Source organism: Salmo trutta, unplaced genomic scaffold, assembly GCF_901001165.1.
Source record: "Salmo trutta unplaced genomic scaffold, fSalTru1.1, whole genome shotgun sequence".
NCBI classification, from domain to species: Eukaryota; Metazoa; Chordata; class Actinopteri; order Salmoniformes; family Salmonidae; genus Salmo; species Salmo trutta.
Window position 1 is genome coordinate 82,597 of NW_021822702.1, and position 15,790 is coordinate 98,386.

General features: G+C 41.6%; 1 protein-coding gene across 4 annotated transcripts in view; it reads right to left on the minus strand.

The window, feature by feature from the left end:
- LOC115183768 (spectrin beta chain, non-erythrocytic 1) overlaps window positions 1-15,790 on the minus strand; it is a 134,271-nt gene that overhangs the window by 18,515 nt on the left and 99,966 nt on the right. For all 4 annotated transcript variants that reach the window (XM_029744858.1, XM_029744861.1, XM_029744859.1 and 1 more), the window contains 8 exons: window positions 15,626-15,756; window positions 15,061-15,265; window positions 14,309-14,683; window positions 10,680-10,924; window positions 10,387-10,525; window positions 9,762-9,846; window positions 6,123-6,319; window positions 5,485-5,585 (listed from right to left, as the gene is read on the minus strand). In XM_029744858.1, coding sequence (XP_029600718.1) covers window positions 5,485-5,585; window positions 6,123-6,319; window positions 9,762-9,846; window positions 10,387-10,525; window positions 10,680-10,924; window positions 14,309-14,683; window positions 15,061-15,265; window positions 15,626-15,756 — 1,478 coding nt within the window. The remainder of the gene's footprint in view (window positions 1-5,484; window positions 5,586-6,122; window positions 6,320-9,761; window positions 9,847-10,386; window positions 10,526-10,679; window positions 10,925-14,308; window positions 14,684-15,060; window positions 15,266-15,625; window positions 15,757-15,790) is intronic.

Here is a 15,790-nt window from a genome sequence, read left to right on the forward strand (position 1 = left end):
TCAAAAAAACATTATTAAAAAGGTGCATTTTTATGGTGAAATTATCTACCCGAAACATGAAACTCACGCGCTGTTTATGCATGCTCTAAAGGCTTTAGGCTCTAAACGCCTTGTAAAGCGGATTAACGTGCTTAACTTTAAGAAGTTATTTGGCCACTTTAATTGTGATACAAAACATATAGGCATATGGGCTAGGCTACATAAGGTGTGTGACTATGATTAGGGAAAAAAATGCAGTTTCTTATGCTGGGCATCATTCACAAGTGATAATATCATTCACAAGTGATTGGCTAATATTGTCACCCATCAGACTATTCTTAATTTAATTTTATCTTTACATATACAGTTGAAGTCAGAAGTTTACATACACTTAGGTTGGAGTCATTAAAACTTGTTTTTCAACCACTCCACAAATTACGTGTTAACAAACTATAGTTTTGGCAAGTCGGTTAGAACATCTACTTTGTGCATGACAAGTCATTTTTCCAACAATTGTTTACAGACAGATTATTTCACTTATAATTCACTGTATCACAATTCCAGTGGGTCAGAAGTTTACGTACACTAAGTTGACTGTGCCTTTAAAAAATGTGGAAAATTCCAGAAAATTATGTCATGGCTTTAGAAGCTTCTGATAGGCTAATTGACATCATTTGAGTCAATTGTCAACTCAATTCTCGGGCCGACTCTCTTCTCTGTATGCATCAATGATGTCGCTCTTGCTGCTGGTGATTCTCTGATCCACCACTACGCAGCTGACACAATTCTTTATACTTCTGGCCCTTCTTTGGACACTGTGCTAACTAACTAACCTCCAGACGAGCTTCAATGCCATACAACCCTCCTTCCGTGGCCTCCAACTGCTCTTAAATGCAAGTAAAACTAAATGCATGCTCTTCAAGCGATCGCTGCCCGCACCTGCCCGCCCATCCAGCATCACTACTCTGGACGGTTCTGACCTAGAATATGTGGACAACTACAAATACCTAGGTGTCTGGTTAGACTGTAAACTCTTTCCAGACCCACATTAAGCATCTCCAATCCAAAATTAAATCTAGAATCGGCTTCATATTTCGCAACAAAGCATCCTTCACTCATGCTGCCAAACATACCCTCGTAAAACTGACTATCCTACCGATCCTCGACTTCGGCGATGTCATTTACAAAATAGCCTCCAACACTCTACTCAACAAATTGGATGCAGTCTAGCACAGTGCCATCCGTTTTGTCACCAAAGCCCCATATACTACCCACCACTGCGACATGTATGCTCTCGTTGGCTGGCCCTCGCTTCATACTCGTCGCCAAACCCACTGGCTACAGGTCATCTATAAGTCTTTGCTAGGTAAAGCCCCGCCTTATCTCAATTCACTGGTCACCATTGCAGCACCCACCTGCAGCACGCGCTCCAGCAGGTATATTTCACTGGTCACCCCCAAAGCCAATTCCTACTTTGCCGCCTTTTCTTCCAATTCTCTGCTGCCAATGACTGGAACGAACTGCAAAAAATGCTGAAGCTGGAGACTTATCTCCCTCAAAAACTTCAAGCACCAGCTGTCAGAGCAGGTCACAGATCATTGCACCTGTACATTGCCCATCTGTAAATAGCCCATCCAACTACCTTATCCCCATACTGTAATTTTTATTTATTTAGCTCCTTTGCACCCCAGTATCTCTACTTGCACATTCATCTTCTGCACAGCTACCACTCCAGTGTTTATTTGCTCTATTGTAATTACCTCGCCATTATGGCCTATTTTATGCCTTACCTCACTTATCTTACCTCATTTGCACACACTGTGTAATATATATACACACACACACCTCTTTTTTCCTACTGTATATTTGTTTATTCCATGTGTAACTCTGTGTTGTTGTATATGTCGAACTGCTTTGCTTTATCTTGGCCAGGTCGCAGTTGTAAATGAGAACTTGTTCTCAAATAGCCTAACTGGTTAAATAAAGGTGAAAAAGATAAATAATTGGAAGTGTACCTGTGGATGTATTGCAAGGCCTACCTTCAAACTCAGTGCCTCTTTGCTCGACATCATGGGAAAATCAAAAGAAATCAGCCAAGAACCAGACAAAAAATTGTAGACCTCCACAAGTCTGGTTCATCCTTGGGAGTAATTTCCAAATGCTTGAAGGTACCATGTTCATCTGTACAACCAATAGTATGCAAGTATAAACACCATGGGACCACGCAGCCGTCATACTGCTCAGGCGGAGACGCGTTCTGCCTCCTAGAGATGAACGTCCTTTGACGCGAAAAGTACAAATCAACAGGAAAGGACCTTGTGAAGATGCTGGAGGAAACAGGTGCAAAATTATCTATAGCCACTGCTCCAAAAACACCATAAAAAATCCAGACTACGGTTTGCAACTGCACATTTTTTATTTATCTGTTATTTTACCAGTTAAGTTGACTGAGAACACATTCTCATTTACAGCAACAACCTGGGGAATAGTTACAGGGGAGAGGAGGGGGATGAATGAGCCAATTGTAAACTGGGGATTATTAGGTGACTGTGATGGTTTGAGGGCCAGATTGGGAATTTAGCCAGGACACTGGGGGTTAACACCCCTACTCTTACAATAAGTGCCATGGGATCTTTAATGACCTCAGAGTCAGGACACCCGTTTACCATCCCATCTGATAGACAGCACCCTACACAGGGCAGTCACTGCCCTGGGGCATTGGGATATTATTTAGACAAGAGGAAAGAATGCCTCCTACTGGCCTTCCAACACCAGTTCCAGCAGCATCTGGTCTCCCATCCAGGGACTGACCAGGACCAACCCTGCTTAGCTTCAGAAGCAAGCCAGCAGTGGTATGCAGGGTGGTATGCTGGGACATGGGTACAAAGATTGTACTTTTTGGAGAATGTCCTCTGGTCTGATGAAACAAAAACAGAACTGTTTGGCCATATTGACCATCATTATGTTTGGAGGGAAAAGGGGAACGCTTGCAAGCCGAAGAACACCATCCTAACCGGGAAGCACGGGGGTGGCAGCATCATGTTGTGGGGGTGCTTTGCTGCATGAGGGACACCTGCGGGACACCTGTCGACAACTTCCGGTGAAATTGGAGGGCGCGCAATTAAATTAAATTATCATAACAATTATGGATATTAAACATTTAGGTACATACAAGTGTCTTATATCGGTTAAAAGCTTAAATTCTTGTAATCTAACTGTACTGTCCAATATACAATAGGCTTTACAGTGAAAGCATGCCATGCGATTGTTTGAGGAGGGCGCCCCACATCAACATATTTTTCCACCGACACAGGCTTCATAAAATCACAAATAGCAATTTAAATATTCACTTACTTTTTGAAAATCTTACTCTGATTTGCAATCCAAAGGGTCCCAGCGACAACATGAAGTGTAGTTTTAGATAAAATCCTTCTTTATATCCTAAAAAGTCTGTTTAATTGGCGCCATCGAAACTTTGTTAAAACAAGTCAAAATACATTTCTATATAATCCTCAGGTACCCTAAAATGTAATTAAACTATAATATTTCATACGGAAAGTAGTATGTTCAATAGGAAAACGATATTAGCCGATGCAAAATATAGACCCTAGTCTGAAGAAGTTTTAAGGACAACAAATCGAGAATTTGTGGGCAGAACTGAAAAAGTGTGTGCGAGCAAAGAGGACTTAAAACCTGACTCAGTAACACCAGCTCTGTCAGTAGGAATGGGCCAAAATTCACCCAACTTATTGTGGGAAGCTTGTGGAATGCTACCCAAAACGTTGACAATTAAACAATTTAAAGGCAACGCTACCAAATACTAATTGAGTGTATGTAAACTTCTGACCCACTGGGAACGTGATGAAATAAATAAAAGCTGAAATAATTCATTCTCTCTACTATTATTCTGACATTTGTGGTGGATGAATCAGAATTAGTTGGATAACATAGATAATTAAGATGTCTTATCTGCATAATATGCTTATGTGACATACTGGTTATTAGAATGTATCCCTTTGGACTTTAGTGTTGGCAGTTGTATTTCTTCCCTCAGCTGGGGCTCAGTCACTTGGGGCCCAGAGAGGGATAGAGGTCAGGCTTGTCTTTTACATGTCTCTGGTGCTATGCAGAATATCTTCATATGTGAATGTGCCTTTACCCATTCTTAAACCATGTGAAGGGATGGCGTGATTAATGGGGAACCAATTACTTGTCTCCACAATGTCTGTGCTCAAGTCACTCCCTCCTTTGGCATTGGGGGAGGTGTATGGCAGTGTCTGGTCCCCTCTAGGTCATACACTATCCCAGGATAAGTGCAACATCAGAGGCTCACTCCCCTCAGTGAGCTTGTCCAAGAGAGGGGTCAAGAAGGGGTTTTATTTGAGATGGGAGTATCTAGAGTTGACAATTGAGTTATGCCATTGGATGAGTTGGTGGTTTTGTGCTATGAAGTACCAGGAACGAGATTAGAACCTCGTCTTAGGGACCAAACTGAATGATAATTTATAGCGAATGCTATCTGGCTACGGGATACTCCTTTTTCATTATAAAGTCTTCCATTGTGAACTGTTCCTAATATCTGTGGTTTGTTATGTTGACTAGGGGGGTGGATCTTTGCTATAAAAGATCTCAGTAGCCATTGTGCTGTCACTCAACGGTTCATTAGAAATAGGGAATCGTTGAAAGTCAATGCTATTGCAAAGCTCTTATTATTAAAGATGTAGTTTAAGTATAACTCTGACTGGTGTGTGAAGTTTGTCTCTCTTAATTTGGTAATACAGAAATTAACCACCACACATTTCACATTCTTAAAATAAAGTGGTGATCCTAACTGACCTAAGACAGGGAATTTTTACTAGGATTAAATGTCAGGAATTGTGAAAAACTGAGTTTAAATGTATTTGGCTAAGGTGTATGTAAACTTCCGAGTTCAACTGTACTAAATAATATATGTGTGATTTTTTTTTTATATAGAATGGACCATTATCATGCACCTGTCTCGAAACAGCGGCAGCAGGAAAAAATACAAGTCATCTATGCACTTAAATAATGAATGGAGGACACTTTCCCTTGGTTCATTTTCATGCCAGCCAGGTAGCTATACTCCTGTTGTAAAGATAAACAATGTGGTTAATATTAGGAATGTTGAGAATTAAATATAGTAGGCCTAACCTATACAGGGCTGATGGGAGCCTCCTCTTTTTAGTAGAGGCCATCACTCTGTTTTTTGGCAAAATTGCATGTTGCTCAACATGAGCTCATGGGCTCTCATGAAGTGTTTGATTAGATTTTCGAAGACATTTGCATTGATGTCAGAGTGATTACAGGGACAATACAGTGCTGAGTAACAGGCAGTTAGCAAGTTTGGTAGGCTACTAATGACCATAAGCAGCATCAGAGCTTACCGTGACTAAATGGTCACGTGGAATTTGCTGCATTCATGACTCGTGACCGCCGGTGTGGCGGGAATATGGTCACCGCAACAGCTGTAACCGCTACACTTACCTCTGCAGTGGTGAGTCCTGCGCCGGTAAAGGCTCCGGCGAAGGGGTTTTTCGCATTTTCTCCTCTTCCTCTTGCTGTCTTCTCACTTCCAATAACTCCAACTGGAAGAACAAGACACAACGGAACCTCAGTCTCATTTTACAACCTTTATCTGACTAAATCTGGCAATGCCATCTTCAAAGAGTGATGGGTCACACTTCAATTTTAACGTTTGCTATTTACCTGGGACTTAATTAAGACGTTAAAAATGGTAGCTAATTTAATTACCTAATGATTACATTGTAGTTTCTTTGGGATTCATTGGAACATGCAAAACGTTGTACCAATTATTACCAATTATGTTGAATTCTTTGAACGCACCATATTATATTATTACTACCAAATTTTTCATGAAATACTGGGTACATATTGTAATGACATGCAGTTAACACTAGGTGTCAATGTTAGTATGTGAACTTAAATAATTGACTAGCACAAGATAGCTGTTCACTAAACAATGTTTTATGAACATTACAAATACCCACTGGAATAGAACTGAAAAAGTAACTGTCTATGAGTAAGACTAATGTCTAAGAATCATTTTACCATAAACATTCGTGACACGTGACAGAAAAACTGCAACCCGCCAAAACACTCACCGTAGTCAACCTCTCCAGCGCTGAGAAGCGCTCCTCCCAAGTAGCGGCCGACTTCTCGAATGCCTCGTGCCTCTTGATCAGTTTCTCCACCTCGTCCACGCTCTGCCCCAACTCCCGGCCAAACAGGTATGGTTCCTGTCCCAGCAGCCACGCCTCTGCCACCCCTGCATCTCTCCCAAACTGGTGAACCTCCAAAACTAGACCATGCAGAGCAAAGAGAAGAAAGTCAGCAGGGAAAACTGGAAGAGAGAAGGCTCAACTGAAATTGTTTCCTTACAATGTTGTAGCTAACTTATGGCCTCGGGTAACCTGAGCACTCATGACTAATATCCACCCTCCCCAAACAGAAACACTCACTGTCCACTTTAGACCACAAGCATTAGTTATCAGCAGAGCCAACGTGGTCTCAGAGCATTTTGTATTATTCTGTATGTAAATCCGAGACAATCCATTTAGTATAATATTTCATATGGTATGTATTAATTTGTTGAGTTCCATCATCAATTTCATATGATATGTTACAAATGACAATTTCTATGATATGTTATGAATTGCAATTTGTACAATATATTACGAATTTGCAAAACATAATATGTTACAAATTTGCAAAACGTACAATATGTTATGAATTTGCAAAACATACAATATGCTAGGAATTTGTTAAACATATACAATGTATTCGGAAACTATACAGACCCCTTGACTTTTTCCACATTTTGTTTCGTTACAGCCTCATTCTAAAATTGATAAAATATTTTTTTCCCCTCATCAATCTACACATAATACCCCATAATGACACAGCAAAAACAGGGTTTTCAATATTTTGCAAATGTAATAAAAATAAAACAGAAATACCTTATTTACATAAGTATTCAGACCCTTTGCTGAGGGTCGAAATTTAGCTCAGGTGCATCCTGTTTCCATTGATCATGTTTCTACAACTTGATTGGAGTCCAACTGTGGTAAATTAAATATTCCAGTCTGTGCTAGCAAAACAGTCCTGTAGTTTAGCATCTGCTTATTCTGACCACTTTTTTATAGACCGAGTCACTGGTGCTTCCTGCTTTAATTTTTGCTTGTAAGCAGGAATCAGGAGGATAGCATTATGGTCAGATTTGCCAAATGGAGGGCGAGGGAGAGCTTTGTAAGCGTCTCTGTGTGTGGAGTAAAGGTGGTCTAGAATTATTTTCCCTCTGGTTGCACATTTAACATTTTATTTATTTATTTTATTTCACCTTTATTTAACCAGGTAGGCAAGTTGAGAACAAGTTCTCATTTACAATTGCGACCTGGCCAAGATAAAGCAAAGCAGTTCGACAACATACAAAAACATAGAGTTACACATGGAGTAAAACAACATTGTCACGTCCTGACCAGTAGAGGGTGTAGTTGGGTCAGGACGTGGCAGAAGAGTCTGTGTTTTTTGTTTCATTAATTTTGGCCGTGTGACTTCCAATCAGGCACAGCTGTAGAGGGTTGTGGCTGATTGGGAGTCACACTTAAGTTGCCTACTTTGCCTTGTGGGGTTGTGGGTAATTGTTCATGTCAGTGTGCTTGTACCTGACAGGACTGTGTTGGCTGTCAGTTTTTGTTGTTTTTTGTAAATGCATAGTGTTCGTGAAATTAAATATGACGAACCCTAATTCTGCCGCATTTTGGTCCACTTCTTCCTTAGACAGCCGTGACAAACATACAATCAATGATGCAGTAGAAAAAAAATAAGACTATACACAATGTGAGCAAATGATGTGAGATAAGGGAGGTAAAGGCAAAAAATGCCATGGTGGCAAAGTAAATAAAGTATAGCAAGAAAAAACACTGGAATGGTAGATTTGTAGTTTGAAGAAAGTTCAAAGTTAAAATATAAATAATATGGTGCAAAGGAGCAAAATAATTAAATACAGTAGGGGAAGAGGTAGTAGTTTGGGCTAAATTATAGATGGGCTATGTACAGGTGCAGTGATCTGTGAGCTGCTCTGACAGCTGGTGCTTAAAGCTAGTGAGGGAGATAAGTGTTTCCAGTTTCAGAGATTTTTGTAGTTCGTTCCAGTCATTGGCAGCAGAGAACTGGAAGGAGAGACGACCAAAGGAGGAGTTGGCTTTAGGGGTGACCAGAGAGATATACCTGCTGGAGCGCGTGCTACAGGTGGGTGCTGCTATAGTGACCAGTGAGCGGAGATAAGGGGGGACTTTACCTAGCAGGGTCTTGTAGATGACCTGGAGCCAATGTGTTTGGCGACAATTATGAAGCGAAGGCCAGCCAACGAGAGCGTACAGGTCGCAGTGGTGGGTAGTATATGGGGCTTTAGTGACAAAACGGATGGCACTGTGATAGACTGCATCCAGCTTGTTGAGTAGGGTATTTTGTAAATGACATCGCCGAAGTCGAGGATTGGTAGGATGGTCAGTTTTACGAGGGTATGTTTGGCAGCATGAGTGAAGGATGCTTTGTTGCGAAATAGGAAGCCAATTCTAGATTTCACTTTGGATTGAAGATGATTGATGTGAGTCTGGAAGGAGAGTTTACAGTCTAACCAGACACCTAGGTATTTGTAGTTGTCCACAAATTCTAAGTTAGAACCGTCCAGAGAAGTGATGCTGGACAGGCGGGCAGGTGCAGGCAGCGATCGGTTGAAGAGCATGCATTTAGTTTTACTTGTGTTTAGGAGCAGTTGGAGACCACGGAAGGAGAGTTGAATGGCAATTGAAGCTCGTCTGGAGGGTTGTTAACACAGTGTCCAAAGAAGGGCCAGAAGTATACAGAATGGTGTCGTCTGCGTAGAGGTGGATCAGAGATTCACCAGCAGCAAGAGCAACATCATTTATGTATACAGAGAAAAGAGTTGGCCCAAGAATTGAACCCTGTGGTACCCCCATAGAGACTGCCAGAGGTCCAGACAGTAGGCCCTCCGATTTGACACACTGAACTCTGTCAGAGAAGTAGTTGGTGAACCAGGCGACGCAATCGTTTGAGAAACCAAGGCTACTGAGTCTGCCGATGAGGATGTGGTGATTAACAGAGTCAAAAGCTTTGGCCAGGTCAATGAATACGGCAGCACAGTATTGTTTCTTATCGATGGCGGTTACGATGTCGTTTAGGACCATGCTGATAGAAATTAGGTAAAACTGATTTAAGTTTCCCTGCATTAAAGTCCCCGGCCACTACGTATTTTATACATAGATTCCATGCAATGATGTGTATAAACCCTGGATTGGTTTTCCTATGTAATGGCCAATGTGAGGCTTTGAAGCCATCGGCCTCCATAGGAATGAATGGAAGTCTACAGTATTTCAATAAAAAAATTCTAGGACAAAATTACATGTTTTTAAGTATGTTTTTGTTATGGGGACAGTAACATTAGTACAATACCCCAAAAATGTTTTTAAGTAATATCTTTTTATATAATGTTTTTTTTTTTAATGGAGGGAGGAAGAGTACCAAAATGGCTGCTCGGTGGCTTCAAAACAGTGCCCTGTTAGTCATCTAGGGTTAATACATATAATTAATTGCATGTCACAATAAATTACGTTGAAAGATTGTTGTTTGAATTAGTTTGTGCCCAGTAGGACGGGATATGCCCAACTAGTGACAAGATTCCATCCAATAGCATGTGGGAAAGTATGAACAAAAATCCTTACTCAGTCTTAACCACTCCCGTCGGTCCTCCCACTTGTCAATCATGTCTTTCCTCTTGTCCATCAGCTGTAGTAATTTATCTTTGATCTAAACAGAGGACAGAGCAGCAAATTATTATCTTTTAACATTGGGTATCATCACATACAAACAATGCAATACACTAAAACCTGAAGAGACTACAATGCAGTATGGTCATTCCACAAAATGAGTGCCTTTGATATTTTAAGAAGAAATGGTGCCCTTTAATAAATACGATTTTTATATCAATAAAGACGTGCTAAAGTGCGAAGATTCAGAATTTTGACGTCCCTCATTGCACACTCTGTGACTTCCAGGAACCCACTTCACCCCAACATTTCTACAGGTTTTCACCATCATTGTAAAGCCCTAGTTATTTGTTTTTTTGACAAAGCCATTTCTGAAGATGATTATTTATTTAATATGAATAGTGATTCATTTTAAGTTACACATCTCAAAAGGCACCAAATTGGTGGAACGACCCAAAAACATAGGACTGTCAAATTCATTTAGCCAAATGGACCATTTAATTGAGAAAGAGCAGTGGTCCTCAAATGGCTCATGGGCTGCCCTGCAGTAGCATAACATTGGTTTGGCAATGGAACATACCTCCTCTGATGCATAGTGCTTTCTGGCTAGCAGAGACTTGCCCAACTCAATGCAAGCGGTGAAGCTGTCATTGCGAGCGTCGATCTCAGCCTTGATACCCTGGTGGTTGTTCATCAACAACTCCACAGAGGACACGTCTCTGTGCAGAGAAAGAAAAACATGCACGCACGCAGACAGGCACACACACACCAGGATATCAGTATACAAACCTAAGATTGGAATAGGAATTTCAGTTTACCTCCTGAATTGACATGGAACTGACCCCCACCTAGCTAAGTACAATAATAATTTACCTTGGATTCTCCTGGGCTTCAATGAGACGGATGACGTCCTCCATCCACAGCATGAGGTCGCGCACCATGCTGAAGAAGCGGAATTTGTCGCCTGTGTCCAGGAGGTGGACTCTGCGGACATCGCAGGCCTCCAGCAGGGTATTCAAGGCCTCCAGCACCTCACTCTCCCTCCGCTGGATGTCGTCTGCCTTGTCGCCAGCGTAGGCCGACTGGAGGCGGACGGCATCCTCCTGCAGCTGCCTCACCTGAAGGTCCAAGCACAAGTCACTTTAATGCATTTTATTCTACAATTACACTACCTTTTGCTGCCTGGTATTTACAGGCTATGTGTAATTAACAGGTGAATAACTACTAGTGATGTGCACTGATATGGAAAATCTATATTGATATTGGTAAAAAATAAAATAACCGATATCGTAGCGGTTTTATGAATAACATTGCAACTGTGTGATTGTTTCATTTTCTGTTCATTTCCATGGCTTTGTGAAGCTCAGACAACTGCTTTCTTATTGCCTATTGGGATTGCCATCTTGGGGCCAGTTTGAATACAATGGGAAGCCAGTTGGTGACCCATCAGCACGCAGTTAACCTGTTTGGGCTAGGGGGCAGTATTGAGAATTTTGGAAAAAAATATGTGCCCATTTTTAACTGCCTCCTACACCAACTCAGAAGCTAGAATATGCATATTATTGTTCAGGTTTGGATAGAAAACACTCTGAATTTTCTAAAACAGTTTGAATGGTGTCTGTAAGTATAACAAAACTCATATTGCAGGCAAAAACCTGTGAAAAATAGATTAAAAAAATTTGAATTTTGTGACTGTACTATTTAGTGTCATTGTTTTATAGATACCATAGTGAGAAAGGATTCAGTTCGCAACTTCTACGGCTTCCACTAGATGTCAACGATCTTTATAAAGTTGTTTGAAGCATCTGTGATGAACAGGGAGCAAATTAGAATGCAAGGAAGTTGACACGTCATCACTTCATTTTTTGCGCCTGCGCATAAATCTGAGAAGAGTGTCTTTGTCATAATCGTTTGTTCTAGACACTTGATAGGTTGTGTGAAAATATTACTGATGTTTACTGATGTTTCACGTTAAAAATGGACCAAAAGATTAATGCTAAACAACGTTTGACATGTTTGAACAAACGTAAATAGATTATTTACTAGTTTTTTTTTTTAGCTTTTCGGCGTGACTTTACACCTACCAACTCGTTTTGTGGGAGCCTACTGAACGCTAACTATTTGGTGTTATTTGGACATAAATTATGAACTTTGTCAAAAGAAACCACATTTGTTCTGGACCTGGGATCCCTGGCACTGCCTTCTGATGGAGATAATCAAAGGTAAGGGGATATTTACAATGTTATTATCGATATTAGATGATGCTAACTGTATAGCTTAGCTTATTGTTCTTAGCATAGTACCCAGTTTATTGCAAAATGTGATTTCCCAGTAAAGTTATTTTGAGATCTGGCCATTCGGTAGCAATTACGAGATGATAATATATTATTCTTTGAATGACAATATTATAATTTACCAATGTTTTCGAATAGTAATTCCGTGATTTGTAATGCTGGATTCACTGGGAGCATTCGAGCCGAAAAAAATTCTGAATTTCACCGCGACTGTAAATGCTGTTTTTGGATATAAATATGAACTTGATGGAACTAAAAATGCATGTATTGTATAACATAATGTCCTATGAGTGTCATCTGATGCAGATTGTCAAAGGTAAGTGCATAATTCTAGCTAGTTTTCTGTCTGTTGATGCCCTTCTTTGAATTGGCTAAACATTACACAGCTATTGTCAATGTACTCTCCTAACATAACCTAACTTTATGCATTCTCCGTAAAGCCTCTGAAAATCGGACAGCGTGGTTAGATTTAGGAGATATATCTTTCAAATGGAGGAAAATAGTTGATTTGATTATTTGAAATGATTATTCTTGCAGTTTTGAATTCCCCGCCATGGTCACATGACAATGAATCCCAATACCGGGATAAGATCGGGATAAGATCCTCAACAGGTTTTTAAGTACAGCATATTCAGACCCCTTGACTTTTTCCACATTTCGTTACAGCCTTATTCTAAAATGGATTCAATACATTTACCTCATCAATCTACACACAATACCTTATCATGACAAAGCAAAAACAGGTTTTTAGAAATGTTTACAAATTTATTAAAAACAAAACAGAAACACGTTATTTACATAAGTACTCAGACCCTTTGCTATGAGACTCAAAATTGAGCTCAGGTGCACCCTGTTTACATTGATCATCCTTGAAATGTTTCTACAACTTGATTGGAATCCACCTGTGGTAAATTCAATTGATGGGACATGATTTGGAAAGGCCCACAACTGTCTTTCTAAGGTCCCACAGTTGACAGTGCATGTCAGAGCAAAAACCAAGCCATGAGATCAAAAAAAATGTTCTTAGAGCTCCAAGACAGGATTGTGGCACAGATCTGAGGAAGGGTACCAAAAAATGTCTGTAGCATAGAACACAGTGGCCTCCATCATTCTTAAAAGGAAGAAGTTTATAACCACCAAGATCTTCCTAGAGCTGGCCGCCCGGCCAAACTGAGCAATCGGGGGAGAAGAGCCTTGGTCAGGGAGGTGACCAAGAACCCGATGCTCATTCTGACAGAGCTCCAGAGTTCCTTTATGGAGATGGGAGAACCTTCCAGAAGGACAACCATCTCTGCAGCACTCCACCAATCAAGCCTTTATGGTAGAGTGGCCAGACGGAAGTCACTCCTCAGTAAAAGGCACATGACAGCCCGCTTGGAGTTTTCCAAAAGGCACCTAAAGACTCTCAGACCATGAGAAACAATATTCTCTGGTCTGATGAAAATAAGATTGAACTCTTTGGCCTGAATGCCAAGTGTCACGTCTGGAGGAAATCTGGCACCATACCTATGGTGAAGCATGGTGGTGGCAGCATCATGCTGTGGAGATGTTTTTCAGTGGCAGGGACTGGGAGACTAGTCAGGATCAAGGGAACGCTGAACGGAGCAAAGTACAGAGAGATCCTTGATGAAAACCTGTTCCAGAGCGCTCAGGACCTCAGACTGGGGGCCTGACAGAGCTTGAGCTTGAGGGGATGTGCAGAGAAGAATAGGAGAAACCCCCTAAATACAGGTGTGCCAAGCCTGCAGCGTCATACCCAAGAAAACTTGAGGCTGTAATCGCTGCCAAAGGTGCTTCAGCAAAGGACTGAGTCAAGGGTCTGAATACTTATATAAATGTCACATTTCTATTTTCTAAAAACCTGTTTTGCTTTGTCATTATGGGGTATTGTGTGTAGATTGATGAGGAAAAAAAACAATTTCATCCATTTTAGAATAAGGCTGTAACGTAACAAAATGTGGAAAAAGTCAAGGGGTCTGAATACTTTCCGAATGCACTGTATGCTAAGTTGAGAGCCTGTGAGAGGGTTTTGTGTCTGCAAGAACAGTCATGTTTCCTCTTTTACATAATAGTGTAGGTTATCAATATCAATATTACATTGAATTATTGATATTGGTGCCCACCACTAATAATAACATGACATTTCATTTTCGTCAGTGCAGTGATCTGGTGAAGTGAGCTACAGGGAGATATTAGCTATGTATCTACCTGTGTTCCCAGGGCCTGGATGTCGTGCTCGAAGGTGGTGTGCATCCGCTGCAGTGTCTCCACCGTGTTCTGGTCACGACCCACCTCCTCGGGAAGCTTCTTGTGTTTGTCCAGGATGCGGCCCAGGATCTCCTTGGCGTCGTGGTAGAACTTGTGTAGCTCATAGGAGGCGGCCAGGATCTGCGTGCGCGTGTCAATGAGCTCCAGCAGGTCAGCCCAAGCCTCGTTGAGGCCGTCCTTCCACTCAGCCACCGTGGCGGCATCTGCATGGCCCGCATTAATCAGCTCGTCGGACAGGCGGTTGACGGCATCCACACGCTCCTGGCCGATGTTGCCTGTGTCGCGGGCAAACTCCCGGAAGCGCTCCTGGAGCATCTGTGGATGGATAGATGGATGGAGAGGAGGAGAATGAGGACCTTTAACACAAATATACATTGTACTGCCCTGTCTTACCTACTAAAAAGGTAATGGTGGTATCAAATGGGCAGTACTGAAATCAGTCTACGGCCGTGTTACAGACCGTTTGCAAAGCAGTCACACACCAAAGCACACAACACCTGTATAAGTGTTAAACATGTCAACCATATCAATATGATATTGAGATATGATACCCAACTGTAATGCAGCATTCAATTATTGGTACATTTGTGCAACGTGCTGCTTTGCAGACGGTCTGGAATGCGGACTGTTTTTCCTCCCTGACAGCACCAGGAGTGAAAGGGTAGGCTTTGAAGTCAGGTGACGTAGCTTACAGTGACATGCTCGTAGTCCTGTCCCAGCTCGTGAGATCCGGCCACCACCTCCCGCTCAGCAATCCACTGCTCCAAGTCGTCAACCTCGCGGTTGAGCTGGAACAGGCGAAACCTCTCATCCAGTTTTCCCCGCCTCTCCTCAGACAGGTCCTTCATGCCGGCATAGAGCTTGTCCACTTGAGACTGACGCATGCCTATCCTCTCACTCCCCACACAAACAGAAATCAAGACTTCAATGATCAGTGGATGGGGTTAACAAGAGTAATCTTTTTTGTTTTTTGCAAAAAAAACATATTCTTGTTCCAGCCCAATACTAACACCCCTGATCAAACTAATAAACTAGTCATGGTCTGCAATCAAGGCTTTCGTTAGTGAAATCAGGTCTGTTAGGGTTATGCTGAAAGAAAAATATGCATACACACCACACTCTGGTCTACTGAATGTTCCACTCATAGAAATACTTTTTCTAGATCGGACATTCATATTCAGGTCAACGTTCCTTGACGGGTGGCAATAATAAGTGACATTCTACTTCAATGGCTTCACTCTGGGCTCTCTCACTGACCTCTCTGGATGTCCTGCAGCTGTCAGGCCTCTGCTGGTCTTGGAGAGCTGATGGACTGTCTCAGCGTAGTCCTCCACCGACTGTTCCACAATCTGGTGCTTCTTCAGCATGGCTACAGAGCTCTGCTCATCCTAAGAGGGAAAGACACTTGTTTTTAGCGCTTTT